Source organism: Canis lupus, chromosome 3 (assembly GCF_003254725.2).
Source record: "Canis lupus dingo isolate Sandy chromosome 3, ASM325472v2, whole genome shotgun sequence".
Classification (NCBI taxonomy): Eukaryota; Metazoa; Chordata; class Mammalia; order Carnivora; family Canidae; genus Canis; species Canis lupus.
In genome coordinates, this window is record NC_064245.1 from 53,785,043 (window position 1) to 53,811,561 (window position 26,519).

General features: G+C 39.3%; 1 protein-coding gene across 1 annotated transcript in view; it reads right to left on the minus strand.

Moving 5' to 3' along the window:
• Nucleotides 1-26,519, minus strand: part of IQGAP1 (IQ motif containing GTPase activating protein 1) — a 109,696-nt gene that overhangs the window by 54,305 nt on the left and 28,872 nt on the right. The window contains exons 3-9 of the mRNA XM_025436877.3: nucleotides 18,508-18,664; nucleotides 16,757-16,834; nucleotides 11,137-11,213; nucleotides 4,040-4,107; nucleotides 2,966-3,079; nucleotides 2,232-2,410; nucleotides 1,226-1,310 (exon numbers count right to left, since the gene is read on the minus strand). Coding sequence (XP_025292662.1) covers nucleotides 1,226-1,310; nucleotides 2,232-2,410; nucleotides 2,966-3,079; nucleotides 4,040-4,107; nucleotides 11,137-11,213; nucleotides 16,757-16,834; nucleotides 18,508-18,664 — 758 coding nt within the window. The remainder of the gene's footprint in view (nucleotides 1-1,225; nucleotides 1,311-2,231; nucleotides 2,411-2,965; nucleotides 3,080-4,039; nucleotides 4,108-11,136; nucleotides 11,214-16,756; nucleotides 16,835-18,507; nucleotides 18,665-26,519) is intronic.

A 26,519-nucleotide genomic window follows, 5' to 3' on the forward strand; every position in this document is an offset into this window, starting at 1 on the left:
TGATATAAACTCATTTTTGTTTAAGTATATTTTTAAACATATGTATAAAAATATCAGTAGTGGTGGGGGCACCTGGGTGGCTCAGTCAGTTAAGTGTCTGCCTTTGGCTCAGGTTATGATCCTGGGTCTTAGGACTGAGCCCCATGATCGACCTCCCTGCTCAGTGAGGAGTCTGCTTCTCTTTCGTCTTCTGCCCCTCCCCCTGCTTGTTCTCTTTCTCTCTCAAATAAATAAATACATAAAATCTTTTTAAAAAATCAACAGTGGTCATTTCTAGAGAACAGGGGTCTAATTTTTTATGGGTTTTTTTTGTTTATGTCTGAATAATTTGCATTACTCTTTAAAAGAAAAATGAAATTATAAAATTAATTTAAAAGTAGAAAAATAGGGGTGCCTGGATGCAGTCCATTAGGCCTCCTACTCTTGGTTTCAGCTCAGGTCCTAATCTCAGGGTTGTGAGAACAAGCCCTGCATTGGGCTCCACACTCAGCAGAGTCTGCCTGAGATCTCTTTCTCCCTCTGCCCCTTCCCCCTGCTATCTCTCTCTAAATAATAAAATCCTTTTTAAAAATAAAAATAAATATAAATAAAAATAGGGGCACCTAGGTGGCTCAGTTGGTTAAGCATTTGACTCTTGATCTCAGCTTAGGTCTTGATCTCAGGGTCATGAGTTCAAGCCCTGTAGTGGGCTCCATGCTGGATATGAAGCCTACTTAAAAATATAAATAAGGGGCAGCCCGGGTGGCTCAGCGGTTTAGCGCTGCCTTCAGCCCAGAGTGTGATCCTGGAGACCCAGGATCCAGTCCCACGTCAGGCTCCCTGCAAGGAGCCTGCTTCTCCCTCTGCCTGTGTCTCTGCCTCTCTCTCTCTGTCTCTCATGAATAAATAAGTAAAATCTTTAATATATATATATAAAGGAAAAATAAAATCCCTATTTAGATTTTTTTTAAGTGTATTAACCCAGGGTGAAAGAGTTAAATTAACCAAGACAAATCCAGAAGCTGCAATAGATGAGTAGATAGAAGAGGGAGGACCTAAGGATGATGGCAGCTGAGACAGAAGACATATGAACACAAGAAAACAGTAGTAGTAAGCAATAGTTCCTAAACAAGTCCACTGATACCTAAAATAAATAAACTTATACTACATTATCAGTCCAAGAATAGATCAACACTCACATTATTCTGTAACATCCCGCAGTTACCTGACTCAGGGACATACTTACTATTGACTTTGTTTATATTGCCTTGAATTTCAGCTTGAGTGAGCAGCTCCTCATAAACATCCCTTTCTCTCTCAGAGTTTTCTGTCTGAAGATGAGTAAAAAGTGTAACAAATCAGTTCAGGTCTCTAAGAAGACCTAAGAAACACACTTGTATTCCTCCCCCAAACATGACAGAAAAAAGAGTAAGTGTATGGCTTAAAATCCTTAATGAAGCACAGAGTGGAATGCTACACAACCTTTAACTAAAAATGTAAAAAGCAGATCCACCTATTAACGACAAGCCCAAGGGTGCTTCCAGAGTTGGGCATGAGCAGGAAGCACTGCTGAACCCTGCCCTGCTCCCTTGTGAGCTTGCATCCTTGCCTCAGACCTGAGCAGAACAGGCACACCCAAGAACCAGATCACAGAACTTCTCATTGGTTTGCACAAAATTCAAGGATAAAAGTTAAAATGGAATCAAATACCAAAGGCTATATACTGTGTAAATCCATTTCGTTTATATATATTCTTAAAAAGGTAAATATAGTGATCTGTTCAGATTGGGGGTTGCCTGGGGTCAGGGTGGGAAGGAGGGGATGGGGAGCAGTAGAGGCTGACTATGAAGAGAGACCTGGGGACTTTAGGGAGGATTGTTTTATAACCACACACATTTGTCAAAACCCATCAAACCCATACATGTAAAATGAGTAAATTTTACTGTGTATAAATTATACTTCAAGAAAACTGATTTTAGGGGGATCCCTGGGTGGCTCAGCAGTTTAGCGCCTGCCTTTGGCCTAGGGTATGATCTTGGAGTCCCAGGATTGAGTCCAGCATCAGGCTCCCTGCATGGAGCCTGCTTCTCCCTCTGCCTGTGTCTCTGCCTCTCTCTCTCTCTCTATCTCTCATGAATAAATAAATAAAATCATAAAAAAAAAAAAAAAAGAAAACTGATTTTTAAAATGGAGTTACATCCAACAATGAAAGAATATAAATCAATTAAAAAGAACAGATGTTCCATTTTTACCCTGTTTTTAGCGTTTGTCATTTTCTCCTGCTTGGCCTCATAAAGCACATCCTGATAAGTGGATGCCAAGGGCTCTTCAAGATTTACAAGCATGGCGTTGGGGTTTCTCAGAGCCACAAATGTGTCGGCTGGAATTCTATGGTCAATGGCTTCATTAATGGCAATAACGGCCGCATGTACTAAAAGAAAAAATTCAAAACATAGAACACTGGGGTTATACAGAGTAAGAGATTACATGACATATCCAGAACAACATCACAACCCCCTATTGCAGGAAAAGGTTTGTTTTGATAGAGAAATGATGACTGGGGTTAGAGGAATGGCTCCCCAAATCCTATAAGCCTAGTAGTCTCTTCCTAGATATACAAAGCCACAGCTATCCCTGTGATCCCATGTCTGGGATGCTGAGTTTGGAATCTCACTGGGAAATATTAGTAAAGAGCCTTGTAAGGAGCATAAATGATGGAAATGTTCACCTTTAATCATCATGTAAATACCATTAAAAAAAAAAAAGAAGAAACCCAAAGGATACTGAAATGTATAACTCACTTTCTAAATGCTTTCATTTTCATTGAAATCAATCACTTACTTCCAATAGCAATAGTACAGAAGTCCATTGCAGTGTTAAACTACCTCTATTGGCCTAAGTTTGCTAGCAAAATTCCTAGTGTCCAAGATCACTGAAAGTGGTAGCACCAATCCCATTTGAACCCACAAAATTTCTCTCTTCTTACATGCAGCTTCATCCACTGAGAGTTCATTGGCCAGGATGCCCCCGATCTTGCTGAAGGCAGGCATCTGGATCCCGTACTTCTCCAGTTCAATCTTCATATTGTTGATTTCCTCTTCTACAGGAAGAGAAAGATGAAGATGCAGGCAAGCAAGTTAAGCACCTTCCCAGAACTTAGAGAAGGAAACAGATTCCCCAACTACAAAATGGGATGAAGTGGTGGCTACCTCCCAGGACTGAAGGACTTAATAAGAAGATATATGGAAAGCAATGAACATAGTACCTGGCAAAAAGCATACACTCAGTAGACATTAACTATTATTACTATTAACAAGAGCATCAAAAGTAAATATAACATGAGAAACAGCCCTACAGAAAACAGTTTCTCAAAACTGCTACTTGCGGCATTTCCTACAACGAACTAACTAACTTATGAATGGAACAGCTTTGAAGGGAGCTCAGCAACAAGTGACCCACAAGCCGACCAGATGTCTTCAATGCTAAGGTACTAGCCGCTATTAAACTATTCTGCTTCAAAGGCAGGAAGCCAAATGATAAAGAAAACAACATGTAAGGTTTAGCCCTTTGCCCTAGGTCTGGTGAACAACTTCCCTAGAAGGAAAAATGTCATAGATAAAAGTTTTTATTAAATTTAAAGTTCCCAAGTCTACAAAATAATAATCACTTCAAAAGACTTGAATCTATATTAGCTCCTAACCAATATCACCACCATTTGTTTTCTCCCCAAGCCCCCACCTATTCAAGCATTTGACAATAACAAACACACACAGAATAAGGTAAATACACTACATTTTTTTATTAAATTGTCACCTCTGCATTGTCTCATTCCCCCACACACACCCCTTACTTTGCTCACTGCTGGTACTTGCTAAAATGAGAAAACAGAGTTTGAAATTCCCAGTTTAGCACTCTATTCAACACAGAAGTTACTTATACTTCTTTGATCTCTTTTGCCAGAGTATTTTTAAACCCCTATGTCTTTAAGATTGGAACTGTTGACTCTCCAGGCTATTTCCACATAAATCAAGCATTTCCTGCCAAGTTTATAACTCCTTACCTGTGAAGTCAACCTTTCCATATAGGTCTTGAATCTGAGGAGCCAGGCCTAGTTTGAACAGGTACAAACTAGAAGACACGATATGCAAAAAGAGTTAGGCCGCCCAGCTGCACCTAGCTGCTGCTCTTAGGTTAAAGGGGAAAGTCAGTATAAAGAACAGAAATATTCTGAACATATCCCTGAATGCTACCATATTCCCCTTTGCAGTTACCATACTTTACCTCAGGACTTTTTCTGAGTTTTACAAAATATTGTCCTAGAAAGTCACATAATGCAAAAAACACTGGACTGGGAATCAGAAGACAAGTTCAAGTCCCTGTTCTGGTTTAAATCTGATGTGTAATTAGATGGTAATATACATGTGAATATAATCATTCTAAGTGGAGAAATCTTCATTCTCGTTCTCCTTCCTGTGATCAAAAAGCTTTAACTAACAAGATACTTATAAAAGTATCATGAAAATGATTCAAGGGATGCCTGGGTGACTCAGTGGTTGAGCGTCTGCCTTTGGCTCAGGTTGTGATCCTGGGGTCCTGGGACTGAGTCCCACATCGGGCTCCCTATAGGGAGGCTGCTTCTCCCTTTGCCTAGGTCTCTGCCTCTCTCTCTGTGTGTCTCTCATGAATAAATAAAATCTTTAAAGGGGCAGCCCTGGTGGCTCAGCGGTTTAGCGCCGCCTACAACTCAGGGCGTGATCCTGGAGACCCAGGATCGAGTCCCACGTCGGGCTCCTTGCATGGAGCCTGCTTCTCCCTCTGCCTGTGTCTCTGCCTCTCTGCGTATTCTCATGAATAAATAAATAAAATCTTAAAAAATAAATAAAATAAAATAAAATAAAATCTTTTAAAAAAAGAAAAAAAATCATTCCATAAAAAATCTTATGTAAACTGAATTCATACTACTGATGGAAAAGTTTCATTCAGGTAATTAATGATTTTTAAATAAACATTATATATCCTTACCGTTTAAATAAAAAAAAAAAGAAATCTATTTGGCTTTAAATCTCATGAAGGAAGGAACAATAAAAGTCTTGTTCACCAGTGTCTACCCAAAACCTGGTGTGTACTAATAAATATTAATGTTTCACAGATGGAGAGATGGATAAGTCAATGTCTATAAGCCTGAGTTAGCTTAAGTGGAATCTAAGGACCTAGCAGATCAGAATCAGTAAGTTAGAAGTGCACTTTGCAGGGAAGGACATGAGCAAGACACTGATGGTCTAGTGGTAAGGGAGTAAATAAAAAACACCGAAGAAACAAATCACAGAAACTCAATAGAGCAATCCACAGTTTTTGCAAATAATCTATAAACCTCAGTTTTATCTAAACACAAATATGGATCATGTATATTACATTCACAGAACTGATCAGAATTTCAATTGTGTATAATAAACCCAAATGTATAATCCAAAAACAAGTCAAGTATTCTAAAAATACATTCTGATTTATACAGAGTAGCTAATTATTTTCTGTTAAGTACAAATATGATCATATGCATATGATTAAGTACTTTTATTAAGACTAAAATACTCAAAATGGAACTATATATATATAAAGCCCCCCTCAAAAATTTTTTAATCTATTCAACAAATTTTCCAAAGCAAAACAGCCAATAACATTCTATACCTGTAATATGTACCCATTCTATATATTATTTCTCCCATATAGTATGTCCCACACCTGCATTCCAAATTAATAAGAATAGTTCTCTTCAGTAATTTTTTCCTCTTTTATTTCTTCTTGGAATGAAGAAAGTGGCTGCCGCACTTTAAGAAATTTTAAGAATGTCACTTTTAGAGCCTCAAGAAGAGTGAGTTCATTTTTAAGGTCTTTCAATGTAAAATAAAGTAATGATATCACTAGCTGATATAAATAAAGTAGAGAGGGATCCCTGGGTGGTGCAGCGGTTTGGCGCCTGCCTTTGGCCCAGGGCGCGATCCTGGAGACCCGGGATCGAATCCCACGTCGGGCTCCTGGTGCATGGAGCCTGCTTCTCCCTCTGCCTATGTCTCTGCCTCTCTTTCTCTCTCTGTGACTATCATAAATAAATAAAACTTAAAAATAAATAAATAAATAAATAAATAAATAAATAAATAAATAAATAAATAAATTAGAGAAAAAGATAAGGTACTGGCACCATCTCTCTTTTATATCATTTTAATTATTGGGAATATTTTAAGGAAATGCTGGAGTTATATAAACATAACCATAATGGCCAGTCAGATCCTCTTGCCCAGAACTGAAAGTACTCCACCTCAAAGCTGAAACTTTAGATCCTACCAGTAAACAATCTTTCCTCTTGTTTTCCCATGCCTACCTCTACAAATAACTGTTAGGTCCCTACAACAGTAAACCTGTGTAAGATCAGGTTCATTTTTCTTCTTCTTTTTTCCTAGCAAAGCTATACTTTCTAGCAACAGGGGAAAGGAGGCTATGGATTCCTATTATCTTTGCTGCCCTCAGAGTAACCTGTTACTATGCTGATCTCAAAGACTGTTAATAAGGGCTCTTAAACACAAACGCAACAGGTGCTTAGGAAAGAGACTCTAGTACAGTCCACAATCCCTGATCTAAATTATTTGGGCAGATACGAATTTAGGATTCCTCAGATATTAGAAAGGCTTTATAGTATACACAGAATTACATGACATCTGTTTACTTAAAGTATGCACAGTATTATAAAACACACCCAGCAAGCCTTGAGGCAGCACCCCTAAACAATTACTTTTTTTTTTTAAGATTTATTTATTTATTCATGAGACACACACACACAGAGAGAGAGAGAGAGAGAGAGGCAGAGACACAGGCAGAGGGAGAAGCAGGCTCCATGCAGGGAGCCTGACATGGTACTTGATCCCAGGACTCTAGGATCATGCCTTGGGCCGAAGGCAGATGCTAAACCACTGCGCCACCCAGGGATCCCCAAATACATTACTTTTCTGCAAAGGAACATACATATAATCACAGTAAGGACAGAAATATTCTAAATAACATCAATTCTGATCAGATTTTGCCAACAAATGAGTTTGAACCAAGCCTAAATATAATTTTCAGCTTTTACATTTCTTTTGAATTTAGGTTACAGGACTATGGGCCAATTTAATCCCAAAATCAATTCTTAGATATCAGAGGAAATGGAAATAAAGTATACAAATACATGTGAAATAAAGAATTGTGGTCGGGACGCCTGGGTGGCTCAGCAGTTGGGCATCTCCTTTAGGCTCAGGGCGTGATCCTGGGATCTGGGATTGAGTCCCTCATCAGGCTCCTTACAGGGAGCCTGCTTCTCCCTCTGCCTGTGTCTCTGCCTCTCTGTGTCTCTCATGAATAAATAAATAAAATCTTAAAAAAAAAAAAAAAGAATTGAGGTCTTCTCTGGGGGTGGAATATAATCCAGAAAAATAATTTAGCAAGACTAAATACAGTAAATATCTCTGCAGTAATGCCAGTCAAGACTTTTAAAAAGAGAGAAAAAAGAAAAGAGAAAAGCAAAGCAAACAAGCAGGGAGAAAACAGAGAGATAATGCTTCTCTGTTAACCAAAATCAAAAAGGGAGAAAGTGCCTCACCCCACACAGCAGAGTGTGGAGCCGGCCTCGATCACTGCTGTACTACATGGTGAAGAAGAGGTTCCAAGCAGGTCTAAACTGCCTAGATATCAAGGGCTGCCAGCCTTTAAGGAAAAACACTCCAGGAAGGAAAGAAGTCATAAATCACCAACCAGAACACATTGCTCTGTATATAATTTCTTTTTTTAAAAAGATTTATTTAGTTATTTATTTATGATAAACAGAGAGAGAGAGAGAGAGAGAGAGAGAGGCAGAGACACAGGCAGAAGGAGAAGCAGGCTCCATGCCAGAAGCCCGATGTGGGACTCGATCCCGGGACTCCAGGATCGGGCCCTGGGCCAAAGGCAGGCGCTAAACCGCTGAGCCACCCAGGGATCCCCGCTCTGTATATAATTTCTAAGCACAGGTTGCATATTAAAGAGAAATGAAAAACAATAGTGGACTTTCTCTTTCTGATTCTGACGCCATCATGAGAAAGGCACAGTTAATTCTTCATCTCCAAATCAGAGAATTTGAGGGCCTGGGAGCCAGGTCACATTGCAGAGAGCTATGGCTGTGGAACACACAAAGTGGAGTTTCACCAGCTAGGCCTCTTGTCTGCCAAGTTCAGAAATCCATTGTAGGTATAACCTTCACAAGGTTATCAATTCAGACAGACCTCACTGTAACACAGAGCCAATCACAATATTCAGAATTAATCTGATTTTGGCTCAGATACACTCATTTGAAATTGCTACAATCTGAACATTCCCCTAGATACAACCCACTCCTAAATACCTTTTAAAAATCCTAAAAAAAAAAAAAAAAAAAATCCTTATGTTACTCTTGTCTGACATTATGTCATGTACCTTAGAGAGAAGATAAAGAAATGAAAGGCATGACCTCTGTCCCTAAGATGCTAATAAAATAATAAAGAGAAAGTAAACATATGAAAGAAACAATAGAACTAAGAAACACATGGGTTTAGACCAAGGAATGAACTGGAGTCACTGGAAATCACAAAAGTTCACCAAGAAGGTGGAAATTGAATTAAAACTTGACTGGATATAGACACAAACATGAAGTGTCACCTGATAAAAGAAAGCACCATTTCCTTTTTTTCATTTATAGGGCAAAAAATATCCCTTCAAGCTAGAGGGCAGAAAGGAAGATTTGTTACAATGTGTGATTTTGATACAAACATTTATTGACTAGCTACTATATTGCTAGAGGCATATAAGTACTAGAGACACAAAGATAAAGAGTAACAGAAATAGGCCCTGCCTGGGAGGAGTCCACAGAGAGCAAGCAATAAGAACTAATAACCAGAGTAGGATGTAAAAGCCCTATGCTTGAAGTAAGAGGTATGTGCAAATACTAGAAGAGCACAAGGATGGGAAGTAGCTAATTCTATTTGAGGGAGAAAAAGTAAAAAGAAGGTATCAGTGAACAGGTAGCATTCCACAGTAGCAGCTAGAGAAGAGCATGGGTCAAACTAGGGAGTAAAGCGGCATTTAGGCAGCAGAAACAGAATAACCCAAGGCACAGAGCCAGTGCTGTCCACTAGTTTTCAGCTACATTCTTTCTTTTGTGGGTCTCACATGAACTCCAGTGATCCCAACGATCTGGCACATGTTGGATCAAACTGGAGACGACAGACTTCTCATGGGTCTATATTATTCATATATTCATATAGATAATTAACATGTACACATACAGGATGACTTGTAAAATGGGTAGCCTGAGCAAAGAAACCCCATCTGCATGTCCCGTTTACTTCTACCATCTTCTCGTTTAGCCCTATGGCCATCAGGTAAATCTGTACAACTCTGATATGGTTCTATCATATCTACTGAACCCCACCCTCCCTCCACACACATCACCTCTTCCTTCCAATACAGTACACTTCACTGATTCTAAGAGCCAAGGACCTGAAATTAAGCCATCTTCAAAATCTGCTATGAAATTATGAAAAAAAATATATTTTGTTTCAGTTCCTATTTATCATATTTGTTTGGCATAAACATTACCTAATGAACAAATGGCTTGGTGAGAGCCTAGAAAAACCAAATAAATTAAAAATCAACCATTTGATATTTGCTGGCTTTATTTGAAGATTTTTATAAAATTTAATCATACTACCAAAGTATTAAGACATGGTGGTTGTGGGGAGCCCCAGTGGCTCAGCAGTTTAGCGTCGCCTACAGCTCAGGGCATGATCCTGGAGACCTGGGATCGAGTCCCATGTCAGGCTCCCTGCATGGAGCCTGCTTCTCCCTCTGCCTGTGTCTCTGCCTCTCTCTCTCTCTCTCCTGTGTATTCTCATGAATAAATAAATAAAATCTTAAAAAAAAAAAAAAGGACATGGTGGTTGTATTTTGTAATTCAACTTCTGGCTTGTGACAAAACAGTAAAGTTTCAAAATATATATCCTTTTTGTAATTTTTAAGAAATTTGAATTAAAAAGAAAGGAACTGCATCCCAGCTGAAATGCACAGTTCACAGAAACACTAGATCAACAATGAAAGACTATACTATGTTTTCAGGGCCAAATTATCTGCTATTACTGGGATAAATAAATTCCTTCTCCCTACTCCCCAGAAAAACACAGCTGTTTCCCACCATTTTGTTAAAACAATAATAATCGGGATCCCTGGGTAGCGCAGTGGTTTAGCGCCTGCCTTTGGCCCAGGGCGCGATCCTGGAGACCCGGGATCGAATCCCACGTCGGGCTCCCGGTGCATGGAGCCTGCTTCTCCCTCTGCCTGTGTCTCTGCCTCTCTCTCTCTCTCTCTCTGTGTGACTATCATAAATAAAAAAATAAAAAAAAAAGACAATAATAATCTATTTTATTTGGAAATCCTAAAGCTAATGCAAAAACTTTTTCATTACGCCATACACAAAAAGCTGTACATTCAATTGTTATTCCTAAATGGCTTTTAAAAAATTGAGAGAGAATTGACATAAACATTACATTAGTTTCAGGTGTACAACATGATTCAATATACATATATATTGCAAAATGATCACCTCAATAAGTCTCCTTAACATCCACCACCACACATAATTATGGATTTGTTTTTCCTTGTGCTAAGAAACTTTTAAAAATATATGTTTATTTAATTGAGAGAGAGAGAGAAAGAGCTTGAGTGGGACAGGAGGAGGGGCAGAGGGAGACAGAGAAAGCAGACTACCCCTGAGTGGGGAGCCTGATGTGGGCTCAATCCCAAGACCTTGAGATCATGACCTGAGCTGAAACCAAAAATTGGATGCTGAACTGACTGAGCCACCGAGGTGTCCCATGCTGAGAACTTTTAAGATCTACTCTCCTAGCAACTTTCAAGCATAAGGCTACATCATTATTAACTAAAACCCCCATGCAGTACATTATAATCCCAGGACTTAGTTAACTATTTTATAGCTAGAAGTCTGTAACGTTTGAGCTCCTTAACCCATTTTGTCCCCCCCGCAAAACCTCCACCTCTGGCAACTCAGCAATCTGTTCTCTGTGTCTATGTACACTGTTTATTTTACCACAAATATCTGATTACCTGAGTGCATGGATACAGTAGATACATCTTGGCATGTTTTTTCGATCATAGATATCTGTAGTTTCTGGGTAAAAAATCTAAGAAGGAATAAAAGAAGCACAGTAAGGTATCCATCCACTGGATCTTTCACCAATCATCAATAATATAAATAGAACGATTAGAAAATATTATGGGCATTCAGCAAGTAACTTCATTAGGGAGAACAGACAATTCATCCTAAGTAATGCAAGGAATAAAATACAGTAATACAGAATAAAAAGCACTAGTTGGAAAAGCCTTATTTGGTTAACCCACTGAATTTTACCAGGTATGTGAAAGTGATTTGCTTACTGCAGACTCAGATACAGGCAGATGACACTCAGCTCTAGTGCAGTTTAAATCACCAGTAAATGTTAGAAACTTTAAAGCCCTGCAATCTTCCCAATTCCTGTCTATGATGCCTACATTCATTAATAATTCAACAATGAACATTTACTTAGGTGCTTTCGGTTTGTGAACTCCTACATTTAGACACTGAAGAAAACTACAAAATATTATAATGTGTTATTCTGCAGGGATGCTTGGCTGGTTCATTTGGTGGAGTGTACAACTCAATCTCCAGGCTGTAAGTTCAAGCCCCACAATAGGTATAGAGATTACTTAAAATCTTTTTTTAAAATGTGTTACATGCTTGGAAGAAGAGAAAAGATACACAGATGAAGTAGCTAGAATATATAATATGTATGGGAATATGGAAGATCAGTAGTTATTCTGGGTACCACTTGCCACAAATAATCAATTACTTGTGTTATTATCTGTTTGACTACACACTACATGAAGGCAGGGACCAGGTCTATGCAATTCACTGCCACATCTTCAATGCCAAGCCCAGAGCCAAGGTCATGGAAGGGGCTCTACATTTAATGAATTAGTGAATGAGGCTGAATAGCAACATAGTAGGTTTAGATTGGATATAATCTTGAATTTCAAGATCTATCTTCATGGTGATGTGGCACCATACAATTCATTCTATAATTTAGGGGGAGGTAGCAGTGATCTGGAGAAGGGAAAGACTGAATTTTGAGGCCGTCAGAAGAATCTGGATGAGCAGGGAAAGGCCTTAACCAAGGCAGGAGGAAGAGTACCACAGCACGTTGTACCTATTAGAGTCCTTGACACATCATGTTTGTTTGTTTTCATGCTTTTCACACAATACCTACAGCTCTCAACTAGAAAGAATTGCCCCTGTCAAGAGATGAGATGTACTATAATCATCTTTTTGATAATTTTTCAAACTCTGCATGCTCACTTTCCAAGACAGATATGTCATTTCCTGAAGGGTGAAGATAACAGTTGTGTTGGGCCACCCTTCCCAAAAACAGTACAGAATACATTTTAGAAAATAACAAAAATACAGCTGGGTAGGGTAGGATGCAATTAGATTATGAGGACCTTGAAAGTCAGACAAGTTTGAACTTGATATGCAGGCCACAGAGAAGTCCCAGCTCTGAAGCCAAGGATAAAAAACAGCGCCTCGGGAAGATCTGACTGGAGACAGGACACAGGATATAATGAATAGTGGAGAAATTGAAGCTAAGGAGGCAGGCTGATAATCTCTTTCAACAGACAAAAGAAACATTTCAAATACATGAGGAAGGCTTGGGGGATAAGTGCATTTAGGAGTTCAAGGTAACCTCAAGATTTTGAGACGGGATGACTGGGGAAATGAGGACAGCCTACCATTTAGTATAGAGGAGGGGAGGTTCAGTTGGGGGAAAAGGAAGGTTTACTTTCAGATAGGAATTCTAGCTAATAGAAAGCTATTCAAGGAGAACTGTCCAGCAGCCATTTGAATACAATGTGTTTATCTTCTAAGAAAGTCTTCAAAATAACTGAAACCATAAGAACAAGAATGTAGCTAAAATAAGGACTGCATCTTAAAGAACCCCCACCACTAGGATATGGGAGGTAGAACACATGAGGAAGACGGAGGACAGATTTAAAACAACGAAAAAATTGGGGATCCCTGGGTGGCTCAGCGGTTTGGCGCCTGCCTTCGGCCCAGGGCGTAGTCCTAGGGTCTCGGGATCGAGTCCCATGTCGAGCTCCCTGCATGGAGCCTGTTTCTCCCTCTGCCTGTGTCTCTGCCTCATTCTCTCTGTCTCTCATGAATAAATTATAAATTATAAAACACACACACACACACACACACACACAATGAAAAAAATCAAAGTCAAAGGGTGCCTGGCTGACTGAGTCAAGAGAGCAGGTGAATCTTGATTTCGTGGTTATGAGTTCAAGCCCCACATTGGGTGTAGAGATTACTTAGAAATAAAATCTTTAAAAAAAAAAAAAATCAAGTCAAAAATCACAAAATATTTCCTAGAGAGGTAGGTAGCCAACAGGACCAATTATAATAAAAAGACTAAAAGGATAAGAATCAAAAACTTGTAACATTAAGTTCCTACAATTAGCCTATATGTACCATATTAAGAGATTAGGGAAGGCATTCCTGTAAACACTACATATGTATTGTCAATTATATATCATACAGTATATTATGGGCAACAGTTTTTCAGCTAAGTATCATTAGTCCACATTATTCAAGTCTTCTAGATCTAAGTCATGTAGAGTGGACATTTCAAGGCTGATAACCATGATAACCCTGTTGTCCCTGAAAGTCTTTGGGGAATTCTACATTTGTTGCAGTGGTGATCCAGGACAATATATTACCATTAGTAAACCAAAAAAGTAGTAAAATTAAATCATTAAAAAAGCATTTTGTAGTAACAGTACTACTAGTAAAAGCATATATTAATGAAGCTCTTAGTATTATTCAGAAGAGGTTAAATCACCACTGCCCATCAGGCATATTTCAGAAGAAACAGGTAGAAGACGGGACGCCTGGGTGGCTCAGGGTTGAGCATCTGCCTTAGGCTCAGGTCATGATCCTGGGGTCCTGGGATTGAGTCCCACATTGGGCTCCCTGCATGGATCCTGCTTCTCCCTCTGCCTATGTCTCTGCCTCTCTCTGTGTGTCTCTCATGAATAAATAAAAATAATAAAAAGTAACAGGTACAAGAAGATATAGGTGCACAGAAAGGCAAAGTATGTTTAAGAACTTGACATACTAGAGATCCCTGAGTGGCTCAGCAGTTTAGCACCTGCCTTCCACCCAGGGCGTGATCCTGGAGTCCCGGGATCGAGGCTTAAATTGAGCTCCCTACATGGAGCCTGCTTCTCCCTCTGCCTGTTGTGTCTCTGCTTCTCTCTCTGTGTGTGTGTCTCTCATGAAAAAATAAATAAAATCTTAAAAAAAAAAAAAAAAAAAAAAGAACTTGACATACTGCATTTCCTGACATTGGTGGGCCTAATTCTCAAACCTACCAGTGCAAGGAAGAGAGCTTCAGAACTTTGTTCTGGAAAAAAAAAAAAAAAAGAGGACAAAGGCTAGTCTTCTGCAAAGACTTGACTCTGGATTTAACTCAATTCAAAACACATATGAAGAATTGAGCTTGGTGCTATGCTAAATACCAAATGTTCATCTCCCAGTGGTTCCAGCCACTTTGTGATCCTCCTTATCTCACTCTTTTTCAATATTTCTTTGGTTACAAAAATTTAGACTCTACAGGAAATTATAAAGAAAATAAAATCCACCCCTTAATCCGATCACACCAAAATAAAAACTATTATCTCCTTACCAACCTTTCCCAAAAGTATTCACTTTTACACATAAAAATAGCAATCTCACCTTAGCCAGAACACAAACTCTTTTATAACTTTAGCCTATTTGGAGTTTTATTCTCCACTTCATACCTCACAGACAATTTCCTTTGTCAATACAGATTAAAATCATCCTTTCTAGGGATCCCTGGGTGGCGCAGCAGTTTGGCGCCTGCCTTTGGCCCAGGGCGCGATCCTGGAGACCCGGGATCAAATCCCACATCGGGCTCCCGGTGCATGGAGCCTGCTTCTCCCTCTGCCTATGTCTCTACCTCTCTCTCTCTCTCTCTCTCTCTCTCTCTCTCCCTCTCTGTGACTATCATAAATAAATTTTTAAAAATCATTAATAAAAAAATAATAAATAAAAAAATAAAATCATCCTTTCTAATGGCTGTACTATTGTTTGACTGGCTGCAGCACAATTAATGCTCCTAGTGAAGGAACATGTGATTGTTATCAATTTTTCCTATCCTAAGCCATGCTGAAAAACCCTTATATGTCCATCTTTTCGGGCTTATCTGATTTGGGGCAGAGATAAATTCCTAGAAGTAGAATCCTTAGGTCAAAGGATATGGAAAAAAAAAAAGGTTTCCATGCCTCTAAGAGTTGACAACACAGTATGGCCTTCTGGATTCAAGATAGGATGGAGGGGTGTGGAGGCTAGAGGTGGCAATTTCAGTAAGAGCAGTGCTAAATAAAATAAACTCCTAAGCGGAACATTCAAGGATGCACACTCACTCTAAACCCATCCAACTATACACATGAAATATGTGCATTTCTCCATGCCAACTGTACCTCAAGATGTTTTAAAACACAAATACTACAGCCATCACCAAAACAAGATATAAAAAGTAAATGTCATTATATTGCCTCTACAATTTGAAACATAAAATAATAGCACATCAAGCTCTCTTACAGATAGAGGAGAATTCTGCAGCTGAAAAATGATGTTTCTAAAATATTTCCTGGGATCCCTGGGTGGCTCAGCGGTTCAGCGCCTGCCTCCCTCTGCCTGTGTCTCTGCCTCTCTCTCTGCCTCTCTCTCTCTCTCTCTCTCTATGTCTATCATGAATAAATAAAATATTTTAAAAATAAAGTATTTCCTTGTATTTCCTAACATCAAATATTAATGTTGCAACTTTGTGACTAAATAAGAACACTAAATTGTATACTTTTAAAAGGTGGATTTCAAAAAAAAATTTTTTTTAAAGTAAAAAGGTGGATTTCATGGCATGTGAATTTCAATATAAGTCTACAACTTGATGTAGTAAATGACATCATAGGGAATTTCTCTAGGATGAGATGAAGCAGGGATGAAGAATATAAAAGAAAGAACAAAACTATTCCTAAAACAAACAGAAGAAATAGATCTTTTAGGACTTAAAAAAAAAAAAAGAAAGAAAACCACCAAAGATTCAATTGAGAATAATTTTTTTAAAAGATTTTATTCATTTATTCATGAGAGACACACAGAGAAGGGGGGGGGGGGGGCAGAGACACAGGCAGAGGGAGAAGCAGGCTCCATGCAGGGAATCTGATGTGGGACTCGATCCCGGGTCTCCAGGATCACACCCTGGGCGGAAGGCGACGCTAAACCGCTGAGCCGGGATCCCTGGGTGGCGCAGCGGTTTGGCGCCTGCCTTTGGCCCAGGGTGCGATCCTGGAGACCCGGGATCGAATCCCACGTCAGGCTCCCGGTGCATGGAGCCTGCTTCTCCCTCTGCCTGTGTCTCTGCCTCTCTCTCTCTCTCTCTCTCTATGACTATCATAAATAAATACAATTAAAAAATAAAAAAATAAAAAAATAAACCGCTGAGCCACCCGGGCCGCCCTCAATTGAGAATAATTTTACAGGCAGAATAACTATGTGCCAAAACAGCCTGATCTAAGCCAGAACTCTGAATATCATGTAAGTTACCTTAGGCAATCCAATCTCATCCATGGCATTCAACCACTGAATCACGTTATCAGTATGTCTAAAGTGCAGGCCGGTTGCCTAGAACAAATAAGAGACAATTAGGCACTGTTGGCAACATTGAAGCAAATACTAAATACTCTTTTTGCAACAAAAGTTTCCTTATGAGACTTTGCAAGGTCCCCTTAAATTGAAGATCTATAGCATCATGTTCACATTCCAATCCTAAAAAGCCAAATCCACATCTCAGCTCCTCTCACTTGAGAACCATCTGGAGAATCTTCCTGTATAATGAGCTCTACAGAACAGTCTTTGGAATTCAATTATGCTGGATTCAATCCCTGGCTTGACCATCTACTGGTGACAGTGGGCAGGTCACTTCACCTTTTTGAATTTCCTCATCTTTAACACCTACTTTATATGTTTATTGTAAAGATGAAGTGGGAAAACATACAAAAGCACCCAGTGTGGTATCTGGCAGGTAGAAAATATTCACAAACTAACAGATATTATTAAGTGTGTTAATCAGGGTTTTCTTAGTACCACTCACACAAATATCCCCCCTCTAAACCTCTAGATTTGTTATCTTACAGAAAGATTTACTCTCTGGAGGGGAAGAGGGGCAGGGCCATTGTTTCTATTGCCATGCAGTCTCCACTCTTGTTTTAAATGTCTTGTTGTTTGAGGTGCCTGGGTGGCTCAGTCAGCTAAGCATCCAACTCTAGGTTTTGGTTCAGGTCATGATCCCGGAGTCATGGGATCAAGCCCTGCACTGGGCTCCACACTCAGTGGGGAGTCTGCTTGAGATTCTCTCGCCCTCTGTGGCTCCCTCCTGTTCATGCTAGCCTGCATTCTCTCTCCCTCTCTCTCTAAAAATAAGTAAATCTTTTTAAATGAACGAATGTCTTGCTGCTCTGCCCCACACTGTATAGGGCTCAACAGAAGAGCTCCAGAATTGCCTTCAGAAAAGGAAAGTTTCTCTTTGGGATGTTAATTTTGGTTTTAGGACCTTTATCTTCTCCTTGTCCTTTGAATATAGACATAAAACATAACTTCTTTTGATTCTATCTTCATCCTTAGCTCATTTCAAGTTCTGGTCCAACTCCTACAGTTACCTCGATTACAGCTGCTCTTGGTTTTGTAATCTCTCACTATCTTTTACATTCTTCCTTTTCTAAATAGCTCCTCCTAGGAAAGCTCCTCCACAACAGAGTTTGGTCCTTGTCAACATCCCAACTTGATTTCTGTTTTTCATGGCTCTGGGCCACGAGAATCAAAGCCTCTCACTTACCTTGATTTCCTGAAATTGGATTGCTTTCTCAATTTACCTTGAATTCTAGTATCACAGAGGGGCCTTTTTTCCTAAAGGTGTGTTGCTATTGCTTTCAATTTGCCAACAAATCTCATTGCTTGGTTAAAATTGAAATTGTAATTCCCCCTAGTTACTTCCTCCATCTTTTTTTTTTTTTTTTTTTTTTACTTCCTCCATCTTCTAAGAAATTTTTAAAAATTCATCAAGGACCATGAATATTTCTAGACCTACACCATTACAGGAATTGTATCAACAATACAGACTGCCACCTTTTAATGCCATGCCTGACTTTGCACTCTCTTCTCCACTCTGCCAGGTACTTTATTTTGCTAGAACAAATACATTCACACATATTTCTCAATAACTCTTATACAGGGTAAAGTCCACTAATCTTCTCTTCTAAGTGTATGGAAATTTAAGCACCAAGCAAGGAAGGACTCACCTTGTATCTGGTCTGCTCTCGATCGTAAATTTTCTTCAGGGACACCACTTTGGGAGAGAAGAAGTTTCCTAGTTTGGCAAGGTAGACCCCATTCCTAAGCCCCTCTTCCAGTTCTGTGGTAGGAGGCAGGTCTTCCCCAAGACATGCTTCCATCCACCTGCAAGAAAGGGAGAGGACTTGAGAAGAGAGGGAAGGTCTGATCCCCTCCTTAAGAGATTCTGAGCTTTATTTCCATTCTCTATGGAGGAGCTTAAGTTCCACATAAGCAGTGCTCTTTTTTTTTTTTTTTTTTTTTTTTTAAGATTTTATCCATTTATTCATGAGAGACACACAGAGAGAGAGAGAAAGGCAGAGACACAGGCAGAGGGAGAAGTAGGCTCCATCGGGAGCCCGACGCGGGACTCGATCCCGGCACTCCAGGATCACACCCTGGGCCAAAGGTGGGCGCTAAACCGCTGAGCCACCCAGGTTGCCTGCAGTGCTCTTTTAAGGTGCAATTTCACACATATCCTTGTCCTGACCCAGTCCGATCTCAGAGGCAAGGAACTCAGAAAAACTCCGGAACATCAAGGCCTCCTTCTCTACCCTGCTTTCTGCCCCTGAGCCAGCAGAGCTGGCTGGTTCCCCCGGCCCCAACAGCCCAGAAACCTCAGACCCTAACCCTAAGTTATTCCTGCAGAAGCCCTAAGAATAGTCATTTGTGGCTGAAGCCACAATTTCAGCTTTTCAAAAATTTAAATATATTGATGTTCTCCTCCAGTTTCAGAATCCACAGTGAATTTCTAGGTTCAGATTTTAAGGTTGTTTGGGGATTGCATGAATAGTCAATTATCTCAGTTAAAATAGGGAAGAAAATGCCAATGGAATCAGTAAAAATGAATGCATTTTTTTTCAGAGGTGGAGAAAGAGGTTGTAAAGGGGAAAGGAAAAGAAAACTATTTTCTCCCTAGAACACCTCTCAAGAGATTTCAGAAGGCCCAAGATAAAACAACACAATCTGCACATATTTTCTACCAACAGAAATGGAGGTAACTAAAAATCATTTAAGGTGATGAGTTCGTTTTTTGGGTTTTTTGGGGTTTTTTTAAGATTTTATTTATTTACTAGAGAGAGCCAGAGAGCAGGAAGGGGGGGGGGGCGGGGAGAGTGAAGGAAAAGAAAAATCCCAACTGAGCAGGGAACCTCCTGAGATCGTGACCTGAGCATGACCCTTAACCAACTGAGCCACCCAAACCTACCTACCCCAAGACGATGTATTTTTTTTTTAATTTTATCTATTTATTCATGAGACACAGAGAGAGAGGCAGAGATATAGGAAGAGGGAGAAGCAGACTCTCCGCAGGAGCCCAATGCAGGGCTCAATCCCAGGCCCCGGGATCACGACCTGGGCCAAAGGCAGACACTCAACTTCTGAGCCACCTAGGCGCCCCATGGCGATGGTTTTTTAAACTATTTTTTAAGTCACAGCATCCTTTGAGTATCTAAGGAAATCCTTCCCCAGAAAAATGTACATATACTGAAATTTAATATATAATTTCAGGGGCACCCGGGTGGCTCAATCAGTTAAGCATCCGACTCTTGGTTTTAGCTCAAGTCATGAATATCAGGGCTGTGAGATCAAGCCCCATGTCCAGCTCCATGAAGAGTCTACTTGGGATTCTCTCTCTTAAATAAAAAATAAATAAAATCTTTTAAAAAATATGTAATTTCAGAGATTTCACTGGTTCCATATTAAAAATCCCTAATTTAAAATTATTCTACTTGGGATGCCTGGCTGGCTCAGAATATGCATGGAGCTTACTTTCATTTATTTGATTTTCTTCTTAGTCCCAAATCCAAGATTTCTGATTCAAATCAAGTTTTGTATCTTAGTAAAGTTTTTGAGTTTTCCTCACATTTCTTAAGACATTGTTTTGGTAGTTTATTATTTATTTTTTTTGTTTTTGTTTTTGTGATTTTGTTCCTTTTCTCATTTTTTTTCTTTTTTAAGTAGGCTCCATGCCCAATGTGGGGCTTGAACTCATGACCCTGAGATCCAGAGTCACATGCTTCCCTGACTGAGCCAACCAGGCACCCCCCCTTACTTTTATTTATAGAAGAATAAATAAATACACACACACACACACACACACGAGTGCATGCGTGCCTACGTGTGTATGTGTGTATTATTCTACTCAAATTTCATACATTCTTTACCATACTGTTAAAAAACTCCCCAAACACTAGATATTGCCTGGTCTATTTTACTAGTGTTAAATCTGTGAAAAGACAAATGAAAAAAAACTGAAAGATACAGCTGAATGAAGTAAAAACTGGATTTACCACCAAGTAGGACAACATAAAAAGGAAACATTTATAATGTTCATTGATATACAGAAGCTTGAATTAAAAGGCAAATAAAACTGGAAGAAACATTTAATTATGCCATATTTTATAGACACAACATATATATCCATGAAAATTTACATGAAAACACTAACATTAATAGGAAAACAAGCCAGATAATATGTACATGTATTTCTGATCCCATTTATGCATTTATGTAATTCTTTTTTTTTAAAGATTTTATTTATTTATTCATAGAGACAGAGAGAGAGAGAGAGAGGCAGAGACACAGGCAGAGGGAGAAGCAGGCATCATACAGAGAGCCTGACGTGGGACTAATCCAGGGTCTCCAGGATCACGCCCTGGGCTGCAGGCGGCGCTAAACCGCTGCACCACCGGGGCTGCCCCATTTATGTAATTCGTGTTCATAAAATTGCTTGAAGGATATACAATAGAGCCCTTCAATTTTTTATTGCTAAAAGGAATATGGCCATCAGCTCCTGGCAACTCTGGCTCTCAGGGGACAGTCTAACTTGTGCTCTCATTAACAGAAACAAACCTAGAACAACTGTAGTGTAAGCCAAAAACAGCCCTTTACCATATAATGGTATGAGGAAAAAAATTACTTTCTCTTGAAAACAAGGTAAACACATAGGGAAGACAATGAATAAACAGCACAGTACATGCTTTTGCCTTGAAAACAGAGCTAGTTACCAAAGATATTTCGGTTCACCTCTGAGATTACTACATCAAAATCAAAGTAAAAGGAATGCCAGCATCAACATCTCCCACAAGCCTCTATCCTCGCCTTCCCTACACAAACTGCTGGAAAACAATCCCCATTAACAAGCTAGATTTAAAATACCTTGCACATCACAGAAATGTTCGGCCAGAAGAGCCAATTGTGATCTGGTGAAAAGGGCTAAGGGAGAGCTAGAATAAATAGGCCAAATACAGAGGTGTCTCTTAGCTGCCGCAAACCCAAGGCTGCCTTCCAAGTTACCACACATGGGATGGTGACCTTCGTCTCAACAGAGTATCACCCGGCTCATTTATAAGTTTAGAGAAATGAAATAAAATAGGTTAAATCAGGACCAAATTGCTTTGGAAAACTGAAAGCACTAAGTAGGGTACTATGTTACTCTAATGTTTAATATTAGAAGTCTAGATTCAACTATAACCCCAAGAAGATATAACAAACCCTTCTTTTTGTCCTCTACAGCCCATCTGAGATTTCTTCTTCTGTCACTAAACCACAGAATCACAACATGATAGCCAAGAACTTGAAGCACATCTATGGCAAATCCCTTTGGGTTTTTTTTTTTTTTTTCAATATAATACATATCCATTAAGAGAAAATTATTAGACAGTTCTCAATATTTTATGAATATATTCCATGTTATTATATAATTTCTGAAGACTAAGTTACATAAAAACTCTACCAAGTGCTTAATTGGTTACCTACTCATGTCACTTCCAAATATTTTCAACCATTAAATAATACTGCAAAGAACAGCTTTGTGCACAATGTTCTGCTGCACTTAGAATTAATTCCTAAGGAAAGGACCTTAGAAGTAATTCCAGAGATGCCTGGGTGACCCAGTGATTGAGTGTCTGTCTGCCTTTGACTCAGGTCATGATCCCAGGGTTCTAGGATCGAGTCCCACATTGGGATCCCTACAGGGATCCTGCTTCTCCCTCTGCCTATGTCTCTCTCTCTCTGTGAGTCTCTCATGAATAAATATATGAAATCTTTAAAAAGAAAAAAAAAAGGAAGTGTAACTACAAAATAAAAAATTATAAACATTAAAGAAACGTTTTTTATCGTCCAAAAACTTACCAAAGGCTACACCTATTTGTACAACTCCCTCAATTTTACAAGTATAAGGTCTATCCAAAGTCAACTACTAGCTAGTGGCAAAGACAGAATAACAGGACCCTGATTTCTAGTTAAGAATCCTCTTCACTAGACTACTGTTGCTCTTACCACTCAGTCCAAAAATCTAATAGGGCTGGGCCCATTAGGGCAGAATGAACACGGCAAAGTGTAAAATATCCTATAGAGGAAAAAGTCTAGTATCTCTCTGTGTTCTGTACACTAAATAGGGTTTTAAGTATTTTAGTTTAACTGTAAGTCCACAATGATTTTCAACTCAGACACAAAGCTTTCTTATAAAATATAAGCATTTGGTTTAGCTTTATAAATACATTTTATGTTATTTTTTAAGACTTTCTTTTTAAGTAATCTCTACACCCAACATGGGGCTTAAATTTATAATCCTGAGATTAAGTCACATGCTCTACCAACTGAGCCAGCCAGGCGCCCCTTGCTTTATAAATACATTTTTAAATAAATTTATGCATAGACCCCTACCTTGCACCACACACAAAAATCAACTCAAAATGGATTACAGACTTGAACAAATGACCAAAAACCATAAATTCCAAGAAGGAAATACTGGAGGTAAGCTCCTTAACATCAGTATTGGCAATGATATTTTTGGTTTTGACATCAAAAGCATCAAAAGCAAAAATAAACAGAAGTGGAACTATATCAAACTAAACAGCTCTTGCACAAAGGAAACCATCAACAAAATGAAACCTACAAAATGGAAGAAAGTATCTGCAAATCATGAATCTGATAAAAGGTTAATATTCAAAATATATAAAGACTTCATACAACTCAACATTAAAAAAACAATCCAAATTACAAGTGGGCAGAGGAACTGAAGAGGCACTTTTCCAAAGACATACAAAAGGTGCTAATCATCAGGGAAATGCAAATCAAAACCTCAATGAGACATCACCTCACACTTATTAGAACAATCATCATCAAAAGGGCAAAAGAGGGATCCCTGGGTGGCGCAGCGGTTTGGCGCCTCCCTTTGGCCCAGGGCGCGATCCTGGAGACCCGGGATCCTGGAGACCCGGGATCGAATCCCACGTCGGGCTCCCGGTGCATGGAGCCTGCTTCTCCCTCTGCCTGTGTCTCTGCCTCTCTCTCTCTGTGTGTGTGACTATCATAAATAATAAATAAAAATTTAAAAAAAAAAAAAAGGGGCAAAAGAGGGCAGCCCCAATGGCTTAAAGGTTTAGCAGCCGCCATCAGCCATCAGCCATCAGCCATCAGCCCGGGGTGTGATCCTGGAGATAGGGATCTCCAGCCCGGGAACGGAGTCCCACATCAGGCTCCCTGCATGGATCCTGCTTCTCTCTCTGCCTGTGTTTCTGCCTGTGTGTGTCTGTGTCTGTGTCTGTGTGTGTGTGTGTGTGTGTCTCATGAATGAATAAATAAAATCTTTAAAGAAAAAAAAAGGGCAGAAGACAACAAGTGTTGGAAAAAATGTAAAGAAAAGAGAACCCGTTTGCACTACTGGTGAGAATGTAAACTGGTACAGCTGTTAAGGAGAAATATGTGAAGATTCCTTAAAAAATTAAAAATAGGACTGCATATGTATGATTCAGCAATCCCAATTCTAGGTATACAGCCAAAGGAAAGGAAAACAGGCTGTCAAAGAGATATCTGCACTCCCATGTTCACTGCAGTATTTTTCACAATAGTCAAGACATGGAAACAGGGTAAGTGCCCATCAACAGATGAATGCATACAGAAGATGTGATACACACATGTGCATGTACATGAACACACAGACTGGAATATTATTCAGCCATGAGAAAGAAGGAAATCCAGCCATTTGTGACAACATAGATGAATCCTGGGGGCATTATCCTAATGCAACAGACCAAAGACAAATACTGCATGGTACTGCTTATATGTGAAATCTAAAAAAAAAAAAAAAAAAAAAAACTCATAGAAACATAGTAGTAAAGTAGTTGCCATGAGGTATGGGGTAAAGAAAATAGGGAGAAGTTGGAAAAGGGTACAAACTTTCAGCTATAAGAGGATAAAGTCTGAGGCTCTAATGTAAAACATGGTGACTATAGTTGGTAACAATGTTTATGTAACTGAAATTTGCCAAGAGAGTAGAACTTGAATGTTCTCACAAAAACAAAACCAAACCTAAACCTTTCATAATGTATAACAAATCACCACAATGTCTACTTTAAATATCTTAAAATTTTAAGTGTTAATTATATCACAATAAAGCTAAACTAAAAAGTAAATAAACTTATGCATGAAAGAAAAATCAGTGGCCACCACAACTTTTTGCCAATTATATTTATCACTGTCTCACGATAATCATAGAATCCCTTGGGTAGAAAGCTCATTACAGCTCTCTACCCCAACTCCTCCACTCCCTCCACGTCCCACTCCTCCCTCCCTTTCATGCCTGAATGCTTCCAAAACCTCTCAGCCAAATCATGCCACAGGCTGAGCCTGACCACTGCTGCTGAAATGGAACCAAACATTCAAATTAATTCATTTCATTTCTGAATTCTAGCAGGTAGAAGTTTATATTAAGCCAGCATCAGTTCCCCTTTGGTACCCTAAGCTGCCTTCGTGGAGCAAGACAACATATGGAATTAAAGATGAGCACTTGGTATTATATGCAACTGATTTAATCACTGAATTTCACAACTGAAACTGAAGATGTACTCTATGTGGGCTAATTGAATTTGAATTTTAAAATATGTGTGTATTAGTGTGGTCAGCATTGGCCAGAGACTTTAAGAGACCTAGATTTAGGGGTACCTGGGTGGCTCAGTCAGTTGGGCATCCAACTCTTGGTTTTGACTCAGTCATGGTCTCAGGATCCTGGGATCAAACCCCGCATGGGGCTCCCCTCTCAGTGGAGTCTGCTTGTCTCCTTCTCTCTGGCCCTTCCCCCGGCTCATGCTCTTTCTCTCTCTAAAATATATAAATAAATCTTTTTAAAAAAATTTTTTAAAAAGGGACACCTGGATTTATAACCTGTCCCTTATCAAGACAGTCACTTAACCAGTTCCTTCATTTGTTAAAAGGGAATAACAATACTTTCCAGGTAGGTCTGTTGCTGGGGATTAAATAAAATCAGGTGGCTCAGTCAGTGGAGCTGGAGCAGCTGACTCTTGATTTTGGCTCAGGTCATGATCTCAGGGTCATGAGATTGAGCCCCAAGTCAGTTCTGCACTTGGCACAGAGTCTGCTTGTCCCTCTTCCTCTACTCCACACTCTCTCTCTCAAATAAGGAAATAAAAATTTTAAAAAGCAGTGGAGTTGGGGGAGTGCCTGGCTGGCTCAGTTGGTAGAGCATGTGACTCTTAATCTTGGTTTTAAATTCAAGTCCCATGCTGGATGTAGCAATTACTTAAAAATAAAATCTTAAAAAAAAAAAAAAAAGATTGCATATAAAGTGTGGAGCTAGCATAGTGTGTGGTGGCTCAGTATGAAAAAAAAATTTTTTGCTTTTCCTCCTCTCCCCTTAGATGATGGAGTCACATGTTGACACCCCTGTAAGTGAAATGATTACTTGTTTTTTCAAATACTCTTCATAAGAAGGGAATAATATAATAGCAGCCATCTGGAAGGAGTGTGAGGATTACAAGAGATAATACAAATAAAGCATTAAGAACAGTGACTGAAACAAAGCGAGCAAGCACTCAGATGTTGGACAGTACACCTAGGCCCCCTCACCCATGCATTATTTCACTCTCACCCATCTGTGAACTTTCTCCAACTGAACACTGTGTTCCAAGTAAGGTCCAACTCGCCTGAAATGGAACAGCACTATCACCTTCTTAATTTT